General features: G+C 36.9%; 1 protein-coding gene across 2 annotated transcripts in view; it reads left to right on the forward strand.

Annotated features, from left to right (window-relative positions):
• The window catches only part of ELOVL7 (ELOVL fatty acid elongase 7), a 28,259-nt gene extending 9,832 nt beyond the window's left edge, over positions 1-18,427 (forward strand). Inside the window, exons 2-7 of one of the 2 annotated variants that reach the window (XM_012664550.1) lie at positions 3,168-3,358; positions 7,051-7,131; positions 7,993-8,049; positions 9,995-10,100; positions 15,183-15,319; positions 18,052-18,427. In XM_012664550.1, coding sequence (XP_012520004.1) covers positions 3,168-3,358; positions 7,051-7,131; positions 7,993-8,049; positions 9,995-10,100; positions 15,183-15,319; positions 18,052-18,261 — 782 coding nt within the window. In that variant the 3' untranslated portion in view covers positions 18,262-18,427. The remainder of the gene's footprint in view (positions 1-3,167; positions 3,359-7,050; positions 7,132-7,992; positions 8,050-9,994; positions 10,101-15,182; positions 15,320-18,051) is intronic. The other variant, XM_012664551.1, reaches the window with a different exon arrangement.
• Positions 18,428-18,632: the final 205 nt, after the last annotated feature.

The following is an 18,632-nucleotide window of genomic DNA, read 5'->3' on the forward strand; positions in this document are numbered from 1 at the left end:
AATGAAGCTAATTAACTTATCTGTCAATTTCAATCATTGATACTTTGACTCCTTCCAGAAATTCACTTTTCCTTTGGCTTCAGGATATCTCACTTTTGCGGTTTTTATTCTACCTCTCTAGCAATTCTTTCTGAGTCTTCTGTGCAGTTTTCTCTTCTGTCTTCCTGTGGATGCTGAGTCCTCAGGGTTCTGACTGTACCACTGATTCTCCGCACTCTGCCCACTTTTCCTAAGACTCTCACTGCTTTTATTGTTCAGCATTTACGTAATAGCGACTTCCAAACCTACTTCTCTGGCCCAGATCTCTCTCCTAATTCCAGGTCCATATATCGAGCTGCCTATGAAAGTCTTTACGTGAATGTTTTGCAGGCACCCTAACTGTAAGATGTTCTAAAACAGAAGCCATCTCTTCTTGACCAATCCTGCTCATAATCCTGTGTTCCCAGTCTAAGTGATGATATAGTTATCTAAACAAAAAAAATCTGAATATTTTTCTTAACTTCTACCTATCTTTCATTCCCTGTGTTTAACCAACTACAAAATTTTATATTCTCCATTACTATATCTCAAAATAATCTGCTGTTTATCTTTCCTTATCACTACCTAATCTTTCATGGTTTAATTTATAAATTTATTTTTAACAAATGGCTATATTTCCCAAACTGCGTTCCACAAGCCATTAGTTCCATAAGATGTTAAATGGCATTCTACAAAAAAAAAGAAATCAGTGTTCCATGGCCAAATACCACATATCACCTTTCCTATCTTGCCAATTCACAACGAACATGAAGTACTAAGAAATCCTGCAGTAAAGCAACCTGCTTTACTCAGCCTTCTAGTAGTCCTTTCTCCACTTTTTGTGGAAAGTCTTGAAATATCTTGCTTCCATTGCATGGTTTGGAACATGCTTGTATGGGATATAAGATAAGGAACAAACTCATTTTTCTCCTAAGTAGTGTTTTCCTATCAACAATTGTTGAATAATTTTTCCCTTCCCTCCTTGTTTATGGGGCTTCCTTAATCATATGTTAAATTCCTAAACGTCCAGGGACCCGTTTTAGAACTGAATGTTTGTTTTTGTTGTTGTTTATTTGTTTTTGTTTTTGAGACATACTCTCACTCTGTTGCCCTAAGTAGAGTGCCGTGGCGTCATCATAGCTCACAGCAACCTCCCACTCCTGGGCTCAAGCAATCCTCCTGCCTCAGCCTCCTGAGTAGCTGGGACTACAGGAGCACATCATGACACCCAGCTAATTTTTCTATTTTTCTATTTTTAGTAGACACAGGGTTTCCCTGTTGCTCAGGCTGGTCTTGAACTCCTGACCTCAAGCTGTCCTCCCGCCTCGGCTCCCCAGAGTGCTAGGATTACGGGCGTGAGCCACTGTGCCCAGCCTAGAGCTCAATGTTGACTCTTGCTTTATTTATTTATTTTTACTTATTTTGGAGACAGTGGCATCTGTCAGTATTTTTGAGGGAGGCCCATTTAAATGCAGAAAAAAAATCATCTTTACTAGCTAAAGCCAGGCACATCCAACTGTCAAATGTAAGCTCTTCAGCACTAATATTGAGGCCAAGTGAGTTATCTATCAGTTGCAGAGTTCTATTGAAGAAATTCGGTAGAAGAGGAGTCAGACTTAACAGAGGTATTCAAAATTCGTCAGTAATTGGCCACATAATGAGCAGCTTTAACAAGCAAGAGCTGCATTCCCCTCTTCCTTTCCAGTTGATAAAAGGGATGAATCTGAGCATCCTGAGGTTAGTCAGGACTCAGCTTTGAGTCAGATGATCCTGGAAACTTATCCATATTTTTTTTTCCATAATGCTCTGGTTTCATGTGGCTATTTAGTAAAATTACACCTGAACTACTTGAAATTATTCAAGAATTAATTACATTTCATCCTGAGTTGCAATTTTTAATTGATCCAACGCCATTGGCCTGGAACTGGCAGTGATCAGGTTAATTTCTGTTTACACGGTTGTGAGGCCAATACATTTTTTTTGTTTTTTTGCTCAGAATATTAGATCGATTAGCTCACATTTTGAACACTTAGAACCCACACTTTGGGTACTTGGAAATGCTAAGGTCCTTTTTCATTCTATGATTGCATGATACAGTATTTGTGGAAGAGTGCCAGTTTTCTTGAGTTAAGAAGAAAGTTAAGAAAAGCTATAAACACAAACATATTTTCACATATAAAAGAATATCTGAATGGAAAAACTAAAATGTTAGTTTTAGTTAGAGGTTATAGTTGGATGGTGGAATGTTGCTTGGTGTCTTCTTCTCCAGATCCACTTTGCAGTCTGTGCTGGGCCCTGGAGAGTGACCAGTAAAAAATATATGCTTAGGTTTGCTCCCCTGCCCTCTGGTTTCTGGTTGGGTTCAACCAATCTCCCAGGAGATCAGAGAAAGGGAGGAAGTTGGAGTTGGGGTATCTCTTCCTCTGGCCCTTTACTTGCAGAATTGTCTTGGGCTGGCCAAATCCCTCAACTGATGGTCACAGGTTGGCACAGGTAGTCCATTCAGGCTGCTACAACAAGTTACCATGAACTAGGTGGTTTATAAACAACAGAAATTTATTTCTCACAGTTCTGGAAGCTGGAAGTCTGAGCTCAGGATGCCAGCATGGTCAGGTTCTGGTGAGGGCCCTCTTTTGGGTTGCAGACTGCCATCTTCTTACTGTATTCTCACATGGGAGAAAGTGGGAAGGAGAGCTCCCTGGGGTGCCTTTTATAAGTGCACTAATCCCATGCATGAGGGCTCCACTCTAGTGACTTAATCACCTCTCAAAGACCTCACCTCCTAATACTGTCACATTCAGGGTTAAAATTTCACCGTAAGAATTTTGAGGGAGACACAAATATTCAGTGCATAACACAGCTCCTCTTCCGGAAGGCTTCTCCGTGTGACTCTCTCCTTTTGGGTTCTGATAACTACTACCTCCCCCAGCCCTGGGCTTAGGGATGGTGACAGCTTCACTGTTTCCAGCTACAGCATGTGTCACTATTCCTGGTCATTTCTTTTCACCCTTCCTAAAGACACTAGTGATCGTTGCCCTAATAGTCCACCGTCAATGTTGGGATCTAGGTGCTTGCTTAAAGAAATATTGGTTGCTGTCAGATATCTCTTGGCTAAGTGGGTGTGTACTTACATATTGTTTTTCTCTTAGATCCAAGAGTTGAAGATTGGCTCCTCATGTCCTCACCTCTGCCACAAACCATCATCCTGGGACTCTATGTCTATTTTGTCACTTCTCTGGGACCAAAGCTCATGGAGAATCGAAAGCCCTTTGAACTCAAGAGAGCAATGATAACATACAATTTTTTCATAGTACTCTTTTCTGTGTATATGTGTTATGAGGCAAGTGTCTTCAGTATTCCTAATGGGAGAATTTTGCCCAAGTCTTCCTATTTATGTCATTATGGTTTTGGTTATGCCTATGAGGGCAACCTTTGAGATTTAATGAATTTTAGAAACTGATCTCACTAGAGCAGGTATTTGCCAAAATATCATTATGTAATAGGCCAAATAATAAACTCATTAGAAGATCTCAGTAAAATCTACCTTATGGGTAATGAGAAAAAGTAACATGTAGTCCAGGGACTAGCACATATTTAGCCTTAATAGATGATTGAATGAATCCATAAATGTTAGTTTTGAGGAAACTCGTACTCAGAAATTAAGTAATGTAAAATAACATAGCTGGTAAGTGGAGGACTGACATTTGAACTCAGGTCTGTCTGATATCAGAGTTGATCTTGACTCTGTAATGAATGTCATTGTCCTGGTAGGAACCTTTGGTTTCTGCATGCTCTGGCGAGCTATGGGATGGTGGACTGTTTTGGTTTGGTTTATTGGGCTGTGGGGGAAACAGAAAACGTAGACCAATACAAAGCAGTAGATGAGGGAGCCTGTTCCTTAACTGTCATTAAGAGAGATGGCGATCTTCCAGGACCCAACAGGAAATTCATGGGTTCTCTCTCTCCCCCTGTGCTACTACTGTGCCTCAGCTGCCCTCACGTTTCTTCTTTTCTGGGATTCCTTGCTTTTTTTCCCACTCTGGCTTCCTCATCCTCTTTTTTTTTTTTTTTTACTTCCTTTACAGCATAGATTATGCTTAGTCATGACTGGCTCACGAGGGCCCAGCACAGCCCCTCTGACCTCTCATGACCCCATAGCCTCTCCACATGCTTCCTTCCAACCCGACTCCTGCTGCAGATCCGCCTGATGGGATCACTTTAACTCTACTTCGGCCTTATTTCTCACAGTCCTCCCCTAAAGTCTGGACTCACTCTGCTGCTTTCCATTTCTTCTTTATTTCCAAAATTAGCTCACAGGCCACTCTTACTGTCCCTTCTAGAGTATGAGCAACTGAAAGGGAAAGAGTACTGGAGATGGGAGCAAAGAAAATGCAAGTTCTAAACGAGTTCTCAGAGGTGGGATATAGCATGTTATAGTATAGTGTTGAGAACACACATGGAAGCCAGGAGACCTGCGGCTAGTTAGTCCCGGTTCTGCTACTAACTAGCTGCCTAATTTTGAGTAAGTTGCTTAACCTCTCTGGGCCTCAAGCTCTCTCATTTTATAAAGCCAGTTGGATCTGGACAGAACCAAGTGTCCTCAGCTCTCTCCATGCTCTGGTGTTCTTCGGTTCTGTGTCTGCTCATATCCTCGATTGTGATATCCTTAAATATATCTCTCAGTCTTGGGAGGAATCCAAATCATAACCAGTCAGTTTCAGTTCCTATTTTATCAATTACAGTGTAAAAGGAGGTTTGAAAAATCTCGATTTGAGAGTTCCTATCTCCCATTTACCACTAATACTTGAGTCACTTACATGCCACTTTCAGAGTTTATTACCTGCCAAACATAAATCACTGCTTTTTCTTATTGCTAGCCTGGAATACAGACATATATGTAAAAGAGCATCACTGTTAGAATGTTCTTAAACTTAATATCAGAAAAACATTAGGTTCTACTCTCTGTTTAAGCAAAGACTTTTGACACCTGAGCAGCATGTCTTCTGCTGATGACACACTCAGACATACAGATTGTTGTGTGCAGTGTAATTTCATTTGGTATACACAGAAAACACCTCCACTAGGGATGATAGGCCAAATATGAAGAAGGTGAAAGAGAAGCGCATCAGACTAAAGGAACTCAGGTGCCTTATTTTATACTGATTGTTTGAATGTGCTCAGACACTAACAAACGGAGACCAGTTAAGACCCCGTAGAAGGCCAATTCACACAACTTCTGTTCAACACAGCAGTTGTTTGGGGTAGGCGAAGGTGGAGAATCAGTCATCACAGTTCACGTAAATGGCTCCTGGACTTAAGAGTGTTACTTGCGTTAGTCAGAGATGAGTCTGAGCACAAGAGAATCTGAGGACACTCACTGACAGAGCTGGATTTTGTAAAACAGATTTAGCCATTTCTGTGTCACATTCCCTTGTTCCTTTGGGGAAATCTATTGACTTCTTTTTGTGAGATTTTTTTCACATTCGTGAAATGTATGTCTTATACTTTTCTGGTCTTCATTTTCAAGATATCATAACTCACCAAATCAACAGTGTGATTAAATTACCTTATAAATTAAGCAAGAAGCTAATATCAGAAAATGATGGTGTGTTTTTAAATACTGTAGTCTAGTAGTTGTCATTCTCCTTTGTTTCTTTTCTTTGCAGCATTGAAATATTATTCTGATAATGCCTCAGAGGCTTTTGTTTTTTGAATTTAATTTATTGTTAAGTTGTCATTTAAGCTTTAATGGTAATTAAAAATAGAAATTTAAGATTTGCTTCAATGGCAGAAAATGATTTAACCATTATACTGAGAAAGAAGACATTCCAGGGAGGATGTTGGCATTTGTGAGAATAAGAAGTTGCAGAAGAGCTGATCATATTGTCAGTACCCTAAATTAAGCCAACCATTTAATGTATGCATTAATATAAAATTAGAGCCCTTGATTTTTCATTTTCAGATACTGTTTTAAAAGAAGATCTTCCCACCATCAGACTGAAAGAATGTCAGTATAATCTTTGAATTACAGTTCAGACTTATCAACAATAGGCTTTTTCTTCTCACCACCTTCTCACTACCAGTCTTAGGTCACTTCGTGGGTGTGTTGGAATTAAGGCCTGCCAGATTTCACTCTTATTGTTTTTTTTTTTCTTTTTTTTTTGAGACAAAGTCTCACTCTGTCACCCTGGGCTGCAGTACCCTGCAGCCTAGCTCCTAGGCTCAAACGATCCTCCTGCCTCAGCTTCCCAGGTTGCTGGGACTACAGATGCGTACCACCATATCTAGCTCATTTTTTTTCCTCTACTTTTAGTAGAGACGAGGTCTCACTCTTGCTAGGGCTGGTCTTGAACTCCTGAGCTCAAGCAGTCCTCCCGCCTCTGCCTCCCACAGTGCTAGGATTATAGGTGTGAGCCACCGCGCCCGGCCTATGCACTCTCATTGTTAACAAGAGCATTTTTCTCTTTTACTTGTCTTGTGAAACCAAAGCAAAAGCAATACGTGAGCCATGGACTACCACTTCGCCTCATACCCATTAGCCAAGGACAGGAAGAGCCCAGTTGTCACAGCCACCTCATGAGTACATTGAGGAATTTTGGTTTGCTCATTTATTTATTGACTAACTGGAAAGATTAGACATTGCCAGAAAAGACAGACCAGGTATTCCCTTTAAGAGTACACAAATACACCCACATATATAGATATACTTAAGATAAATTGCCTACCAGTATTTGCTGTTTAAACAAAACACTCCCAGTGTTTTGTTCTTCACTATATTACAATAATCATTCCCCCAGATGGGCATTTTAGTCAGAACATAGTTTATATAAATAATATATATCAGTTTGCAGTTTTGAAAATCAGACTTTGATATCAAGCGTGTTTGTAATTTGTAATTGTTCTAGCTGCTTTTACCTGCGCAGTGACTGCTGACTCAGCTGGTAACCTAATGAAGAGACACAATCAAAGCTACCTTTGTCGCAGCTGCTGAGCAGATGCTTTCCTTCTTTAATATGCATGTCTCTCTTGCAGTTTATGATGTCTGGCTGGGGTACAGGTTATTCATTTCAATGTGAAATTGTTGACTATTCACAGTCACCCACAGCTTTGCGGGTAAGTTTCTTTTTGGAAAAACTTGTAACTCAAAATCAATGTTAAAACTTTTTGGATTCTGTGGCATTGGATGTGAATTTAGAATGAGCAAATGACTCAATTATCAGATTATATGTGTCAGGGGAAATAAAGCTAAAAATTACAGGAAATAAAGTCAAGTGTACAATTTTCTGTAACATGAAAATTGGTGCTTTTCTTTTGGAATTTCTTGGATTTAAAAATAAATTAATATCTAGTTCCTCAAAAAATTTAAAAAATAGAATTACCATTAAGATCCAGCAATTCCACTTTTGGGTATATACCTAAAAAAATTGAAAGCAGGGACTCAAAGAGATTTGTATACTCACATTCATAGCAGCATTGTTCACAATAGCTAGAAGGTGGAAGCAATCAGATGTCCTCGGATGGATGAAATGGATTTAAAAATATGGTACATACATAGAATGAAATAATGTTCAGCCTTTGAAAGGACAGGAATTCTAACTCATGGTACAACATGGATGAACCTTGATGACAGTTTGCTAAATGGAATAATGCATTCACAGAAGGACAAATACTGCTCGATACCCATTTATATGAGGTACCTAGAGTAGTCAAATTTATAGAAACAAATGGGGGCGTAAAGGTGAATGGGGAGTTATTGTTTAATGGGCACAGAGTTTCAGTTTTGCAAGATGAGAAGAGTTCCATGAATGGAGGGTGGTGATGGTTGCCCAGCAATGTGAATGTAATTAACCGAGCTATACCCTGAAAATGATTCAGATGGTAATTTGTGATGCGCATTTTACCAAAATTGTAAAATATAAACTTTTCTTCCATGTAAAAAATGAAATAAATTCATATCTATGTGTGTTTCTGCAGATGGCACGTACCTGCTGGCTTTATTACTTCTCCAAATTTATTGAGCTTTTAGATACTGTGAGTATGTGGTCACCACATTTATGGTAGTAAATGTTTATTGTTTTAATGAAAGAAATAAACTGCCAGAGTTCAGCTGTCTGATGTCTTTGGTTATCTCTCCTCCTCAGGCACACCTACTGTTATCTTTTTACCTTTTATTATCAGTAATTTTAGAGAACAGATAGGATAAGTTTATTTTTCAGTATTTTGCAAACTCCAAAAGGTTTTTTTGTATAGCTACCACTTGATTAAGATAAGCATGTAACCGTCACATATAGTGCAAAACTGCGCATCTTTATGTAGATGGATGACAGTTGTTTTATGAATCAAGTTTAGAAAGCAAAGAACAGAGGACATAAGTTACCCCTGGGGTATCAGTAATTTTGGGAATGCCAAAACTATTTCCAGCTGCCTTTCTGAAGTCTGTGCTTATTGGGCCTTGTCTCCTCGTACTTCAGATCCTGGTGAGGATCCCCTCTGAACTTGGTCCTGGGAGAAGCAAGTGCCATGGAGGAGAGTCTGTGATGGGAGGAGAAAGCCATGAGCCTTTGTTTACAAAGTAGCTTAGGAAAGCTGGATACTTATTATATCTTTGTGGAAAGTGTATCTTAGTTATTTGGAACCAGTTCTGGCTCTGAGACTGACAAGTGTGTTCTCTCTTTGGAATATACACCACTACATTTCTTATAGGAAATCTCAACATGCTTCACCTTCTTGGTTGACTAATCATATAATGTTAGAACTGGAAGGGGCTTTAGTAAGCATAGAATCCAGTGGTTCTCAAATTTTAGCATGCATTACAATCCCCTGCAGGGCTTGTTAAAATACAGATTCCTAGACCCCCATCCCCACAGTTTCTGATTCAACAGGTCTTGAGTGGGGCTCCAGAATTTGCATTTCTAACAAGTTCTCAGAGGGTGCTAGTACTGTTGGTCCAGGGACCACTTTGAGAACCTGTGTGGTCTTCACCCTTCATGGTGCAGTAGAATTAATTGCATTGGGGAAAACCAAGCTAAACCAAGCCATTTGATGCCAAATGATCTGTAGCGGAGACCAGGCATGGCTATTTTTAAAAAACTTCTTGGATATTTAATATGCAGCCAGAGTTGAGAATCATTGATTTAGTCCAGAGCCCTCACTCTGAAAAAAATAAATAAATAAATAAAATTAAAGCCAAGAAGTTAAGTGACCTACCCAGAGGAATGCTGATACTGTCTGGGACTAGGACCCAGATTGATAGTTTATGGCTTTTTCTGTTGCACCACACTGCCTTCTTCCATGGGCATAAGTGAATGCATTTTGGCTTCCTAGTCTGCTTTGCAGGTTCTCAGTTCTAGCTTCCATATGGAAACTGTTGCTGCTTCTATGTCCCCTAAACTACATTTCTCAAATAGTCCTATTAATACTTTTCTTTGTACAATTCTGTTTAGTCCTGTATTTAAAAGTCTAACTTAGCTGAATTTTGCTGTAGAATATTTTTTAAACATCCCCTCCACCAAAACTTCTACCCTTTTGTTTGTAGGATTTCTACAAACCACAGGATATGTTCAGTCTGAATGGTGCCTTCGTTCCTTTTCTCATTTTTCCTTTGCAGCTTTGCTTCTTTTTTATCATATTTCTCAAATTAACTCTTTGAGTTTTTCCACTGGTGGGTTTTTTTACTAATGCTATTTCTTTCAATAATTTTTAGCCATATTCTTCATATCTTTGATTTTTCAGACCATGTAAAATTTCTTTTCACCTTTTTATTGGTTCCTCCCATGACTAGGCATTCTACCTAAATTCTTTCATACTAGTTAATTTTTGAGCTCTCCCTTGCAGAATCAGCTGCTTCTGTAAGCATGCTATGACTTTCAAAGCAAATTATGATATGAACTAGTTTGTACTTTGCCAATATTTGTGTAATACTTCATAAATTACCATATGCTTTTATATGAACTTGATATTCTTTAAATTATTTCAGGTCTTTTTTGTTCTGCGTAAGAAAAATAACCAAGTGACTTTCCTTCATGTCTTCCATCATACCATTATGCCATGGACCTGGTGGTTTGGAGTCAAATTTGCTGCAGGTAGCCAGGGGAAAATTGGGATCATGTGTTATAAATGATAACATTTTTATATGCTATGTACAAAAATTTTATCCTTAAATTTGATTTTAAGAAACTCAAAAAATCAAAAAGTCACTTTGGTTAAACATCTGACTTTCATTAATTATTATCTGAAACATAACCATAGAATTCTTAATTAGATTCTCCCTACTCTTTAGATATGCATAACTTTGGGGCACATTCTTCTATACATATTTTTAGTTGTTTTGCTTGGATTTTATTTGAGTCTTATTAAATGTCTTTCAATAAAGAAATAAGTAAAATGGTAAAATTGGCTGTATAGCAGTATAGTTAGATATGGTCCCCGGAAGTTAGAATGTTTAGCTCAAGTTCCATGTCTTGTTTGCCTTCAAATTTCTTGTAGCTAACACACACCCCAGCCCCTGACAGCTCTTTAAAGATGCATCAAATTGTGGTTATCTCAACTTCCCAAAGCATCTTACTATATTGAAGGATGCATTGATACTGTTTTTAAGGTCAAAAATAGTTTAAGTAAAAAGCTTGGCCAACAAGCTCTTTTGTTTGTTTCATTTTATTCTTCTGAACATCTAGAATTGGAGAAAACAGTTCCACTTTACAAAATGTAAATAGTAGAAAATAATGTTTTCTTCTCTCTCATACATTCTATGAATTGGCATTTCTGTTCAGTCTTATGTGTGGAAGTAATTTTATCCTGTCATAACATTTTAAATAATGTTATCCCCAAGGATATATTTTTGCCTTAGTAAAATTTGATTGAGGGATTTATTTTTTTCTAGTTTCTTAAATTTAAGAAGTCTTTAAATAGGGCTGTACCCCATATTAGGTAATGCTTTAATATTTCTGTGAATAGCTTGCCTCTGTTAGGAATTCCGACTCTGCTAGACTAACAGAAAAGGGGACCCACAATTGAGGAACTCTTATTTGAATTCTAGACCCTGTAGGCATGGGAGGAGCGGGGAATGCACATGTCTCAGAGCATGAAAAGGACACAGATAAGCCAGTGGCAGGAAGGGGATGCCAGAATGCAGAGGATCCACACAGGCTGTGAATCGTGGGTTCAGGGCTGTTCCTACCATAGCTTACAGGCTTCAGATTTTCCAGTTGTGTAAAGTACCTCCTTGCCCCAAATTGGCATTTACCTGTTGAGGAATTTTTTTTAAGTAAATGTAGCTGTTTTTCTTATGATGTGTGTTCATGTAAAAATTTACCTTACATTAGGGCAACATAGTCTCAGCTGTGTCCATTTCTCAAATCAAGGGTAGCTGTATTATTTGATCTCCATTATTTTACTTCTCCTTAGTTTCTGTGTTTTTGTTTCCTCTCATATGCATATAGTCCCTCTCAGTTCTTTCTGCAGTGATATACATTGACACCTTATTTATGTTGATGAGAAATTGGAAAATACCTAAACATTCACTAATAGAGTGATTATGATTTCTTGCGTATGTATAATTGTGAGATGAAAATGATACTGAGAGGCATTTAGCTCATCTTCACCGTTAAGCAATATGACTCCTAAATTATCAGAAAAAGATGACTATTCTATTTTTAAAGTATGCTAGAAAAGGTGCTTTCACACCCTTAGAATTTATTTATCCTCATTTCTTCCATGAGACCAGAATACTGTATCACAACACTGAAAAATAAATATAAATAGAAAAAAAGATTAGAAGGCAATATTCCAGAATGTAAACAGAGGTGATTTGGAGATATTGAAACAAAAAGTGATTTCCCTTCCCTTCTTTATTTTCCCTCCCATTCTCTGTATTTTCCAGTTTTTCTATATTAAAGAGTTCAATAAGGGGAAATATAAATTTTATTTAAAGAATAGAGCTGAACATTTTTCTAACTTCTACATTTGAGTCCGTTAATAGTCTAGCTTCCATTTCAAAAACAAGCAATGGTTTTCAATAACGAAAATTTAAACTATGATATACCTCAATTTTTGTGTGTTTCCATGGTTATGGACATCAGTCACTTTATAATGGGTTCCTTATCCACACCTTAATCCCCTTTCTTCTTCACAAAATGTAAATAGTAGAAAATAATGTTTTCTTCTCTCTCATATTTCCATGAGTTGGCATTTCTGTTCAGTCTTAGGTGTGGAATTCTAGCAAACACTTGTTCAGCATACCTGATACCTATTCAATGACAAGCACAGCAACAAGCGCTATTTCCAGAAATGTGATTTGGCACCAATTTCCATTCCTGGAATGAAACTGTCCAGTTTAAACTATCTGTAAAAACTTGAGCACAGCTGGTCTTTATCTAGTATTTAATTTCCTATTTGCCTGCCATACTCCTGCTGGGATAATGGCAATCCAACTTTTCTCTTGAATATGATGAAGATATTTCTGTGGCAGGTTTTTGTATTAATTATGCATATATACCCTCCAAGAGATATGGAGAATTGTGATAATTACCTAGGTGATTCCTTTATTTTTTCCAAAGCAAAAGAATAAAATGTGACAGCACTAACATTGTAATTTATTCTGAGGTGTTTGTTTTCAGACTCATAGTCATAAAGCAAACTTAGACGATATTTACTAGAAAAGCCTCCCAAAGATACAGAAAGCATTATTAATTAAAATGTGATTATTCTGTAAATAAACTTGTTAAAATAACTTAGAAAATAATCATAACTAGAGAAAGTAAATATGTTAATTTTATTTGCTAGCTTATTTTGATCAGTAACCCTTACTGACACTCTTAGCTACGCTGGTGCTTTGTTAAATCCCTGTCTATAGGAGTCGCATTTTCAGACATTTAAATGGCGAAAGTGTTGAAATGGAAAATAGACACTGCTCTACCAAATAATGGGAGAGGCGTCTTGGTAGGAAAGGCTCTCATATAGCTCCATGTCAAGGATGAAATAGATTTCCTGTGTGTATATTATTTGGCTTATCCCATGTTCAGCAGCTTGACTCCTAAACTATCAGAAATAGACAACTACTCCATTGTTAAGTTACCCTACAAAGTGTGTTTTTATACCACTGTAATTGATTTATTCAAATTTCTTTTGGGAAAGAAGACCAGTCCAAATGTACATAATAATAGTTGGAAAGTTGATAATAAGCTTCATTAATTCAGTTCCTCCTGACTTGAAATTTGTGATAATTGAGAGATTAGCTAAAATTTGATTTACTCTAGTCAGAAGGAGACAGTTGATGAAGCACAGCATAGCGTAAATGAGACTTGGAGGGAATGTTTAACTATTTACAAGTAATTATTCAAAACAGGTTATTTTAAAGGATTTCTTTAGCAGTGGTAGTATCTAGAAATATCTAGAATAGCTGCAATTATGAATAATTATTAAAAAGTAATTTCTGTGTTTTATGACATTTTTCCTTAGAAGATTATATTAGAAGTGATACGTTTGTAGTTTCCTTTTAACTTTCTGTAGTTTATAGTATTTATGAATTCAGTCCTTCCTCTACCGCAATTAGTCTGAATTTATGAGGTTTTGCTTTATTTCTAGAATTAAAGAATACTGGTATTAAGAAAATAGAATATTTTAGAGAAAAATTTAAATTCCAGGTCAGCGTTACTAGTTGAGTCAGGTTGTACATAAAGAATACAGATTTCGGCCGGGTACGGTGGCTCACGCCTGTAATCCTAGCACTTTGGGAGACTAAGACAGGAGGATTGCTTAAGCTCAGGAGTTCAACACAGTAAGACCCAAGCAACACAGCGAGACTGTTTCTACAAAAAATACAAAAATTAGTGGGGCATGGTGGCACACACCTGTGGTCTCAGCTACTTGGGAGGCTGAGGCAGGAGGATTGCTTGAGCTCAGGAGTTTGAGGTTGCAGTGAACTATGATGATGCCACCATACTCTACGTGGGACAATAGAGTGAGATCCTGTCTCAAAAAAAAAAAAAGAATACAGATTCTTCTAGATTGTTCCTCATAGGAAAAAGACCCTAAAGAAGATTTTTTTGGTTTTTTTCCCCATCATCAACCTGTTACCCCTTGCCCTGTACTAGTAGCATAGCTAAAGACAACTGAAATACCCTTTTCTTTGCTTCTGTTCTAAATTGAAGGTGATCAGTAGGAGATGTGGTAAAATTAAAAGAGGAAAACCAAGATGGGAAGACACAATCAAATGAAAGCAGTAAGCAAGGATGGTTTAACAGTTAATAGATATTTATTTTGGAAAAACAATAATTGATTAAAGCAAATTTGACATAGCTTACTTATGAAAGCCAGTGGTTTTACTGCCAAAATTATTTAATGAAAATTATCGATGGTGGGAAAAGTGAATTTGATTTCACACAATGACATGTATAAAATATTCTTAGAATCTTTATTTAAAATAGCCCAAATTAGAAATAACCCAAATGTCTTTCAATAGGAGAATGGATAAATAGTGATACATTCACATAGTGTAATACTACAGAGTAGTAAAAAGACAGACTACTAATATACACACTAACATGCATGACTGGAAACATTATGTTGAGGCAGGCACAAAAGAGGATATCCTATGTAATTCCATTCATGTCAAGTTTAATAACAGGCAAAACTGATAGTTGATGATAGAAGTCAGAATAAAGGTTACCTTGGGAGGGGTATATTCTTCAAAGGGGCAGATGGGAGTCTCATGTAGTTTTGGAAATGTTCTATATCTTGATTTTGGTCGTTATGTGGGTTTATACGTCTGAGAAAAATCATCAAGTTGTACACTTAAGATTAATGTACTTTGTGTACTTTATCTATGTTAATCTTCACTAAAAATTGAATTTTACTACTATTATTTAGCAGCATAACATATTTAAAAGGTAACTCAACTAAATTTGCTAAGTAAACCCGAATCATGAGTCCATCTTAAGGTAAAGATACAACAAAATAAATAAAGACGTGTTAATTTACTTTATAAGATTTGTATATTTTATGAAATACATTATCTAGCTCTCTCTAATGTGATGGCTGTTTAACAGGTTTGATATTTTCTTCCTACTAAAATTTAAGAGATAATTATACTAAAATCTCAGTTCAGACAAAAATGTGTTTCATTTTAGGGAACAATGCCCCCATGTTACAACAATTTTATTTTCCAGGTGGTTTGGGAACATTCCATGCCTTTCTAAATACAGCTGTACATGTAGTCATGTATACCTACTATGGGATATGTGCATTGGGACCTGCCTACCAGAAGTATTTGTGGTGGAAAAAATATTTGACATCATTACAGCTTGTGAGTAATTAACTTTCTTTATAACCAGATATAAAACTAAACTGGAGTCACTCGTCTTCAGTGTGAATTAGGATATTCACTAAATAAAGAACAAAGTTTACAAAACGTTAGGAGTGTAGTGTCTGGCCCCTAGAAGGCATGCCATAGTTACTCTTTCTACGTTAAATGAACTTTATCAGGAACTTTGTTGAAAATAAAGCATATTTGGTAACAAAGAGTCTTGGACAAATAAACCAGTATGTGTATTTTCATATCATCTTTATATTATGTTATACATTTATACAACAATAAATATATTCATGATCAAAATAATCCCCAAATTATGTGACCCTCAATAGGCATAATACTAAATTAGAAATTAGAAATTCTGTATTCTAGTCCCTAAGTGACTTTGAGGGAGTGATGAACCTTTCTGTGTCCCTACCTATGTAGTCCTAACATTTATTAGTCTGTCTTTCCTCAAATCAATAAAAATTATTGTGAGTGGGCCGGGCACGGTGGCTCACGCCTGTAATCCTAGCTCTCTGGGAGGCCGAGGCGGGCGGATTGTTTGAGCTCAGCAGTTCGAGACCAGCCTGAGCAAGAGCGAGACCCCGTCTCTACTAAAAATTAGAAAGAAATTAATTGGACAAACTAAAAATATATAGAAAAAATTAGCTTGGCATGGTGGCGCATGCCTGTAGTCCCAGCTACTCGGGAGGCTGAGGCAGGAGGATCGCTTGAGCCCAGGAGTTTGAGGTTGCTGTGAGCTAGGCTGACGCCACGGCACTCTAGCCCGGGCAACACAGTGAGACTCTGTCTCAAAAAAAAAAAAAAAAAAAATTATTGTGAGAATTAAATGTGAGGGGTGGTAGGCCCATATATATGCATTATGTAATTTGAATACTGCCTGTAAGTAAACAATGTTTGAAATAGCAAAGGCCTCAGTTTAGACCTAATAATACCTATATATTATTAATTCTAAAAATATATGGCATTTAATTTTTTTGAAGAATTACTGTGGGTTTGAGATGGTGATTTGCTTTAAATTTTATTGATTTCTATTAAAAGGAGAATCCTGCCATCCTTGTATTTCCACATTTGCAGTTTGTAGTAACTCAGTTTCATATCCTGCTCGTAACATGAAGGAGAAAGTATGGATTTGGGTTTAGATCTGTTGAAGCTTAATTTTTATTAAAATCTATAACTTGGTAAATGAAATTTGTTACATTCAAATAACATATTCTTCCAGGTGAGAGATTGATGTTTTAATCTGTAAGGATCCTAAATCAAGAGCAGAGTATGTCCTTGCATAGTTATTTATTGTATCTGAAATAGGCAACAATCTAAATGCTTAACCATAAGGAAATGGTGAAATATATTATTTTAATTCATATTTTGGAATACTATGAAGTCATGAAAATTACTCACCATTGCTTTCTTTCAAAGTATTTTTTTTATTGTGTGGGCTCATTGTAGAGAAATTAGAACACCTAATTTAGCAAAGAAAAAGATAAATAAACGTAATTCCATCACCCAGGGATAATCAGTGCTGATATTTTTATTTTGTTCTCACCTATCTTTTCTCTCTTATGCATATATATGTATACCTTTGACATGATTTGTATTATACTGCATATGCAATTTTGTATTAGGCTTTTTTTTTTCACTTAACACACTCTTAAATGTTGTAAAAACTTTTTAATAATGTAGAAAAATACTTATGTGGAAAAAAAGGGTAGACATTTGTTATCCCAAAGGTGCTAATTATACACAAACACACACATGCATAGATCATTGAAGACATTGCTTTGCCTTTCCAAGGTTTTGTTTCCTCTTCTGCAAAATGAGAGGAATAATTGTGGGTACTTCGCAGGAGTATCATAAAAGTTCGTAAGATAATGCAACGAAAGGTGATGATGATAAGGATAAAATGATAATAAAACATACTGTGAAAATCTTAACCATAGTTATAACTAGATGGATTGTGGACTTCTGTATAGAGTTTTACTTTTCTAAAATATTCATAGAACACGTGTTGTCTTTTAATCAGGAAAAAATGATAACCAAAAAATCTGAACATTAGCTTAGAAAGTGTCCCTCTTAGGACTGTGTAGTATGTTTTGGTTCACAGAGCCCTTGAGCACTGCTAGGAGGGCCACCAGTGCTCTTTCATTCCTTGTAGATTCTCTGCCTCAGTTGGCAGCTAAGATACATTTTTATCTATGACAGTGGAAGACAAGTGGCAGATATGAGAAGTCTGGGATGCTTTGGCTCCTACAAAATTAGAGTGGCTCTAATTAAAATATTTTCATTTTCCAAAAATTGAGATACCTGGCCTAAACAACAGGACAAAATATTTGAAATTGAGACTGTCCTGGAAAATTAGGCCACCAGGTAGTGGTCCCATGTGCATTTCATCAGCGTCAAGGCCTCAAGTCAGAGATTCCAAAGCAAACCTGCTATGTTGGTTTTCTGAGTAGTAGAAGGGTTGCTGCATGCACAACCCTTAAATATTTAAATAGGGCCCCTTGGAATTCTGCAGTATGACAGGACTGAATAGTGGTTCCCGACTCCCATCTGGATTTTGGCACTGTACCACCTATTGTCACTTCCAGGGAGGCTAGATTTCAATATGAACTTCCCTGCCCAACAGTACACTCCATGCACTTGGGGAGTGTGTAAACATAAGTAGGCAAAGAATTGTAACTGTTCATATCTGAACAATTTTTTTTCACTTTTTCATCTTTTAGGTCCAGTTTGTTATTGTCACCGTCCACATAGGCCAGTTCTTTTTCATGGAGGATTGCAAGTACCAGTTCCCAGTCTTTCTGTACATCATTATGATTTATGGGTGCATCTTTCTGCTGCTCTTTCTCCATTTTTGGTACCGTGCTTACACCAAAGGTCAGAGGCTGCCCAAAACTGTGAAAAATGGAAACTACAAAAACAAAGATCACTGAAATACAAGCAAAACATGAATCTATGATTGAGACTGATATCTTGTCTTCCTTGACAATCAAGAGATATTTACCTATGCAGTGCATTTTGTATATTTTTCAAAACTAAGAGCTTGTATTTTATGATAAGTTAATTGGAATTTCTGATATTTGAGAGCCCAAAGCTCCCAGGTAACAGTCTTCTGATAATTAGAGGCTAGAGCAGCCTGAAGTTTTTTAGCTGCTTTTAAACCTAATCTAAAGGTTTTGTTTAATACATTTTGTTACAGTGAAAGGAAGATATGAAGCAGTACTGTACTCTTCAAGGAAGTCTGGTAGACATGAAAAATATCATTAGGTATTTTGAACACAGACAGAGATCTATGCAGTATAAT

The sequence above is a fragment of the Propithecus coquereli genome, unplaced genomic scaffold (assembly GCF_000956105.1).
Source record: "Propithecus coquereli isolate 6110/MARCELLA unplaced genomic scaffold, Pcoq_1.0 Scaffold9, whole genome shotgun sequence".
Classification (NCBI taxonomy): domain Eukaryota; kingdom Metazoa; phylum Chordata; class Mammalia; order Primates; family Indriidae; genus Propithecus; species Propithecus coquereli.